The sequence below is a fragment of the Lactuca virosa genome, chromosome 8 (genome assembly GCF_052849685.1).
Source record: "Lactuca virosa cultivar CGN04683 chromosome 8, Lactuca_virosa_CGN04683_v6, whole genome shotgun sequence".
NCBI lineage: Eukaryota > Viridiplantae > Streptophyta > Magnoliopsida > Asterales > Asteraceae > Lactuca > Lactuca virosa.
The window spans coordinates 20145620-20153615 of NC_136433.1; the positions used below are offsets into that span (position 1 = coordinate 20145620).

General features: G+C 36.8%; 1 protein-coding gene across 1 annotated transcript; it reads right to left on the bottom strand.

Annotated features, from left to right (window-relative positions):
• Positions 1–888: 888 nt before the first annotated feature.
• Positions 889–1923, bottom strand: LOC145132180 (LOB domain-containing protein 1-like). The gene is made up of 2 exons (XM_079066880.1): positions 1564–1923; positions 889–1455 (listed from the first exon to the last, which is right to left on the bottom strand). Exons 1-2 carry the CDS (start codon positions 1834–1836, stop codon positions 1123–1125), a joined length of 606 nt encoding a protein of 201 aa, XP_078923006.1. The 5' UTR covers positions 1837–1923; the 3' UTR covers positions 889–1122.
• Between the last annotated feature and the right edge of the window lie 6073 nt (positions 1924–7996).

Consider the following 7996-nt stretch of genomic DNA (forward strand, 5'->3'; position numbering starts at 1 on the left):
TTTTATTATAAATCTAGTCTGTATTTTAAATTTTGTTACCAATATTGTCAAAACTACTCTTTTGTTTTTATGCATATTTTTATAAAAACAATTTTTTTACAAATCTATTTTTATGACTTTTGTATTACTTTTTATGATATTTTCACTTTTTAACAACCTTTTTTTTACTTTTTTTAATTTCTTACAAATAATTTTATACTTTTTTACAAGATCTTTAAATTGATTTAACATTTTTTTACACTTTCATTCAAAATTTCCGTTTTCTTTTTTTACAAATTTTTTAAAATGAAAGCATTTCAAAAAAGTTGTAAAAAGGTTATAAAAAAGTTTAAGAAAAATTGTAAAAAATTAAAATAAACTGTAAAAAATTATAAAAAGTTTTAAGTGGTTGTGAAAAAGTTCAAAAAGTGTAAAAAAGATTTTTAAAAAGTATAAATTTGTTCTATAAAAATTCTTAAAACATATAATAATATTTAAATAAGTGTAAAAAAAGTTTTAAAGATTATATTGGTAAAGGAAACTAATTTTGGGACGAATTTAAAAAAAAAATGATAAGTACAAAATTTATAATATAGACAAAATTTAATAAAAATTAAAATTCAGATAAAAATATAAAATTAAAATATGACCTGTTAATTGTTACATCTCATATAACAGTTAGATATCAAAAAGTAAAAATTTATTATCTATTTATAAATCTTTTTGATTTTGTTACGAACTTGAAAAACATTAATAGTGTTAAATGTCAAAGCTTTGTGCATTTTTTTCTTATATATGATTTTCTATTAATCTTGAATTATTGATAGGTTAGTTATATTAAGTCAAATAGCAAGTTGGACAAAAAACAAGCAAATTTAATTAAACTGGTAAATAATAGTATAAGCTGCGTTTGGTTCAACAACTGCTACACAAACATTTATTCTATTAAACATCAAGAAAATACAACCTCGCTATATTACTTCTATAGTTTGTCCTAATGTCAACTGCTTTGTAGTTGAAATACTACTATATATAAGATAATTATAAAATACATTATATATGATTGAGTTTAATAAAAGTTGATAAACTACATTTGATCATCTTTGGTTAACTGCAAATTTCTTGTGCGAACACAAAAGGTGATCAAGTCCAAAGCGGCTCAAAGCTGCCTAAATTGGCGTTATCATCGAAAAAACTTGCGTTTTCATAATTAGGTGTTTGTTGATGTTGTGGTGGCGAAACTGGTGGTGCTTGTTGATCCATTTGCATACGGATTAGTGTCAGAAAATTGGATTGCCGACATTGCAAATTCACCACCTCTGCTTGTGTTTTCGCTAATTCTGCTTGGAGCGCACTTAATTGCTTCTGAAGCTGACAAATTGTTCCTGCACATCCATACACAGGATCTCTAAGCCTTGCATTTGCTTCATACACCATACTGCTAACAGCATCTGCTCTACGAGACTCCGGAAGTTCCTATAAAAACATCATCATCATCATCATATATACATGAGTCAATGTTAAATTGTTGTTATCAAAACTAATGAGAATATATAATTAAGAAAATCTTGACAAAATGCTTACCTGCAATAACTTGATGATGTTACTAGCTCCGAATACGCGATGTGCAATGGTGAACTTATGGGGGTCAGTGGGTGGGAAGTAGGGTGCCAACATGCATTTCTCGATGCACCGTCGTCTGAGAATCTTGCAGGCGGCACAAGGGCTGAGCACCACCGGATGTGCCAGAGGAGACGATGGAGGTGAATGGGAGTTTGAGTAATCAGATTCTTCTGTCGGTGTGGAAATGTTCATGGATGTGGCGGCGGCGACAGAGGTTTTCAGGCGGGCCTCCATGAGTTTTCTGCGGTGTAGAGAGAGAAAATGAAAATGAAGAGGGAGATAGAAAAGGGGTTATGGGGATCGAGGTAGCTTTAATTAGGATTTTGGCAAAAGAGGGAGGCGGGAATATATATAGAGGGTGTTGCATGAGGGTAGAATAGGTATGATCTGGTCTGTCTTCGGGAAACGAGAAAACCGTATTTAAATTAAAAATGAAATTCCATTTTGATCACTTTCACATGCACAAAAAGGTATTACCTTATCATTTTATTTTTAGTTTTATGTTATAGTATTTTGACATAAATATTTAATATTATTAATCTCTTGTTTTAAGATGGACAAAATGTATAAAAATAATATATTTTATTATTTTTTATTGTTTACAACCTCCTAAATTTAAAATCAAAAATTTTATTTTAATAATATTAAAACCATCATCCAAAGTGTTTTCATAAAACCATAAAAGAAAATCAGAGTATATCAATCAATCATCCCAATACATTAGAGTCAAATAAACGGAAGTCATGGTGTGTGTGATGCGATCATCCCGAGCTCTTCCCATTCGATCCGGAAGTACCTGAAACATAAACTGAAAACCGTAAACATGAAGTTTAGTGAGTTCCCCAAAATACCTCATACCATACATATGAAACATATAATGGGTCATGCCCAACAACCATCGGGTCCCGCTCGGAACAGATCTGTCAGTAACATGAGATGGGCTCCGCTCTATCACATTCATCAGGCCCCATCTGGCATCGGGCTCCGCCCAACATTCATAGAGATACATAAAATACATTCAAGAATCACTAAGATAAATAGCATACAATACACTCATCAGACCCAACCTGGCATCGGACCCCGCTCGGTATACATATTACATACTGCACATGCAAGATTCACGCACACAACTAGCATCCTAATCATAATAAATCATGGGCCAACATTGGTGTCTTCGACCCGCCAAGCACAATTATGAGACTCGACTCAAACTGCTGAAAATCAGATAAATGCTCGGACTGCTGATCCGGAAAGTCTTCGCGTTAATTAATCAAATAAAACCCCAATTAATGATTGGACCATAAACCTTAACTAGGAATCTATTTCATTTGTCCAACTCCTAGGGTAAAGGACCATTATACTCCTTCCTTACTTTGCCTAATAACAGAGGCCCAATACAATGGATCCAAAAGCCTAATATGGCCCAAAACCCTAAACGATGACGAAAGCCGATTATAGGCCCAAATCTAGGAAGGCCCAAAGCCTAACAATGACCCAAAGTTAGAAAGGCTAGTAGCCTAACACGGCCTACAACCCCCAATAGCCTAAAAGCGACCCAAACCGCAAAGCCCAAAGACCAGGCCTGGTACGCTGCGTGTACTAGACGTACGCCCAACGTACTAGGTTGCGTGCTGGATCGGGGACTCGGCAACGTACGCTCAACATACACACCCATTAAGCACTTTTTCCATTAAGTGCTTAGTTCATGCAACCGAACGTCCAAACTTCAGATCTAAGCATTGTGGAACGTCTTAATCCATAAAGTCATGAACTTGGAGCCTTTGCATGTCTCAAAGGAACCCAAACCCTACATTTAGCATTCTGTTTTCACCAAATGGACCTAAACACATGAATGGTTGATCCACAACCATCAAGATGCTAACTTTATGGACTATGGACCTCAGAAACATCAAGAGAAGAAACTCCTAACTTTTGGAGTGGAAGAAACCCACCAGATCTCATCATAGGACCAAAAAGGGACCAAAACTTCATAAAGACTATATCTAAGCATACAAGGAGCAAGTTCCAAGCTTTTTTCCTCAATGAAGCTGTCAATGATGTGTGAAATCTAAATCTACAAGTTCTCCCTTGAACAAGGCTCCTTCTGCCAAGCTCTTCTTCCTCAAATCTCACCAACACACACTAAAAACACATACAAGAGGGATAAATCTCCTCAAGAGGGGCCAGGGTTTCGAAATGGGACTCAAAGGGTAATGGAGGCTAAGAAATGAGAGGATCATAGGTCATAATGTTGTTTAAATAGTGTCCAAACCCTAAAATTTAGGGTTTGTCCCCTGGGTGCGTACACCCTATGTACTCCCATATTTCCAAAAATGGCAAAATTGCCCCTTAGGGACCAGATCTGCAAAATATTTACACACCAAGGGTCAAAAATGAAAAGTACTTTGAATTAGGTGTTACAGTTTACATATTAAGTTATTTGATGTAAGTCTTCAAGTTTTATAATATGTTTATGCTAACAAGTAAAAAAACCTCGCACTTCATTGCAATTTGTAAGGTGACCTATATATATCTTTTTCTCCACCATTTGGTTATCCTATATGTTTGAAACGATCAATAGGTCTAGCAGTACATTTCTAAAATCATTAAAGAGCGCGATGACAAAATTTGGTTAACATTACATTTTTTAGGCTTAACCAAGTAAGCTGCCATCTTTTAAGATGAAAAAATACATCTCTTTGATGTTTTATATAAAGCCAATTTTAGGTCTAATAAAACTTGATTCTTGGCTAATAAAGCACCTGATACTCGAACCTGGAACAGTATGATTTTATGCGTGGTCAACATTTTTATTCACAATCACACATAGATGAAATACAAATTACAAATTACAAATTACAAATTACAAATTACAAATTACAAATTACAAATTACAAATTACAAACTTACAAACCTCTAATCTCTTATGATGAAAGGAATAATACAAATTGCTAGATCTAAACGTGAAACATCCCAAAAATACAGTCCAAAATTTTCGTTTTGATTATTTATAAAAACCATAGATACCATTTCTCATCTCATATAAAGAACATACGTAATGTATCTCAAATCATCATAATAAAATATTGTATCAAAATCATGTGCCAAATATCAGAGTCTAAACATCCCAGGCTGAAACAATAGTGTGTGCACTGCAATCATCCCGAACTCTTCCCCTTGCTACCGGAAGTACCTGAAACCAAAACTGAAAACTGTAAGCACGAATCTTAGTGAGTCTCCCCAACTACCACATACCATACACATATCACATAAACATATCTTGGGCCCTGCCCCTGCGACATCGAGTCAGGCTCGGCATCGGCTTTCCCGACATCGGGCCCCGCTCGGCATCGAACCGTATTCGCATCGAGCAGATCTCGGCATACATATGAGCATATCAACTAATACATAACATAAGCAACTAACACCAACATATAAACATTCTTCGGGCCCCACCCGACATCGGACCGAAATCCGGAAGCATACTAACATTCCTCGGGAACCACCCCGACATCGGATTGAAGCCTGGAAACATACAAATACAAACACATGCAAGAATCACAAAGACATCACGCATACAAGCATTCCTCGGGACAGGCCCGACATCGGATCGAAACCCGGAAAAGCATGTAAGACTACATCGGGCCCCGCCCGGCATCAGACCTTTTCCCGGAACTACTACTATCTAAACGAGTCGGCCTTGGTGCCTTAGACCCGTTCCTACAGGAGAAAACTCACCTCGTATGCTAAATGTGAAATCTCATGTGAGGAATCTCTGATGGCTGCTCCAACGACTCCCCGGCTATTGATTTCACAAAAACACTTAGTCAAAACCTGATAATTCTCCTTAGGGTAAAATGACCATTTTAACCCTGGTCAAAGTCAAAGATTTGGTCAAAGTCAACCTTCTGGTTGACCCAACTGTCAAGTTGCTCCATCAACTCGTTGACTCCTAGAACCTTAAATCGCGATCTAACTCGTCGAGTCTCCCCCCGGCTCGTCGAGTTCCCAGGCTACTCATAGTCGCGATCTACCGAATCACTTCGTCGAGTCCCTTCACCGACTCGTCAAGTTCTACCTTAAGCTAAACCGGGGCAAACCAATTCAACTCGTCGAGTCCCTCTATGGACTCGCCGATTTCCTCTGTCTAATTGAGCCATCTCAATGGATTAAGCTCCTACCCTTCAGATCCAACTTTACCCGCTATTAGTCCTTCTTAATGGGTTTAGCTCAAACCCTAACTCTCTAGAACATAGATCTTGGTCCACAAGCCATAATACTCTAAATCAAAGCACATTATAATAGATCTAGGCCTTGGACATCAGTTGGACATGTAAAGTTCCTAGTTTTCCTTCCATACATGGCCTTTTAGGGCTAAAAAGGCCATAATAATGTTTTTAAGCTTGCATGGGGCTTCCATGGTCATAAAGTTTGCACCTTTATGCCATGGAACTCCTTCTAGATCCCAGATCTGGAATGTAAGTCACTTGGGGCGTCCAAATCCCAAAGACCAAGGTTCTTGAACCAAAACCTTCATAAAAGTGGAAGTAAGTAGATCTAATGAATGAATGATCAAGTTAGATACTTGATTACCAGAAAGTGATGAGGATGGAAGGAAATCCCTAGATCTACTATCTTCTCCTCGAACCTTCTAACTCCTCCTTCTTCTTCTAGCTTCAAGAACACACAAAATCACTCAAGAATGGCTCACACAAACATACAAAATGCTCTAGGGTTTCGTGGATTAGGGTTTAGGACTTGGAGGCTGGAAATGAGGCCAAAAGGTGGGGATTAAGATGCTTAAATAGGGTGCAAAACCCCGAAATTAGGGTTTCACTATGGCAAACCTACTCGCCGAGTCGAGGGCTCTCGAATCGCCGAGTAGATAGATGGAAAAACCGCGTCCAAGACTCAATTCTACTCGATGAGTCTGGGGCTTCCAACTCGTCAAGTAGCTCTATAAAAATGATTAATTTTATAAATAAATGCATGCCAGAAACCGGGCGTTACACAACGGATCCCTCATGCTTACATGGTTATCTATATCTTGATCTGACACTGAACAATGTCTTACAAGATATTCAACAAACAGCTCATCAGAAGGACCAAACAAGTAATAGTGTGAAGCCATAACAACTGTTAGCTGGGACAAAAAAACATACTTCTACAAGTGCTTTACAAACTCCCAAATTTTGCACCTCTAACAATAATGTAATAGATTCTATCAATGCTGGCCTTTTATTATGCCAAGCTTTAGATAACCTCGTTAACACATGCTTTAGAACACATAGAGCAACAAATTTCATTTAGTTTTCTTTCAAATTGGATTTTTGTATAAAAAGGCACATGTTAATTTATCAAAAAACTTACTTTTGTAATTATGATATCAGGAAGAAACCATGGGACTCACGATTAGAAGAAAAACAAATAGATCTGTAGGATACACCAATTTAACAATGCAAAATCAATGTTGAACTTCATTATATGCCTGCAACAAAGGAAGTAAAAACAGTTACAAGGCAATATATGAACAACCTTTCATGAGATTATTCTAATTAATATAGAAAATTGTTTGATATCTGAGAAAACATAATATATTTTCAATTTTTGTTAAAAATAAAACATAATATACTCATATTTGAATTAAAAGCGACATCTAAATACAATACACATAATAAATTGAAATGCAATTGGTGCTCTGATACGGGTACAACCAAGACCCGGCCCAAAAGACCTATCGTCCAACCCGCCCATAATAGAGACTAATGGATACTTGGAAGATAAGTTGCACCATCAGCTGCTTCAGTGAACACGTGAAGTTTTAGAGTATTTAGTTACTTTATTTTAGGAATCACTATGGTAGTTTTTGTTTGGAATAATTCTTTTCACGTTAGTTTCTGTTCCTGTTTAGGTGGAAGCCTCTATCTAGTTCTTTTCTTTTAAATTGTAATTTTGGTATTAATGAGGATTATTGAAAATTGCTCCAAGCTTCTTCTTCTGTTCCTTCTTCTTTCTGTGGCGGCCGACCCCCTTCAACCAGGTCGTAAAAATTTGGTGCTTTCAACTCTCATCCAACTCAATCATGCCTCCCAAAAACGAATCCTCCTCTTCATATATTTCAACCGATGTACCACTTACCCTCGAATTTGCCATCACAACCATGGTTGACAGTTTATCTAAGCTAGTCGCCACGTCCACTGCCAACCAAGCTGCTACCAAATCTCAGCTTGATATCATTATGAAGCAGCTCTCTACCCAATACGAACAGACAAACACACTCCTGGTGAACCTAATTAAAACTGATAATAAGCCCTCCATATCAGAAAAAAATCCCATATTCGAGTTCAAATCGGGTTCCAGTGATAATCTAATTCGACCACCCAGACTCACACTC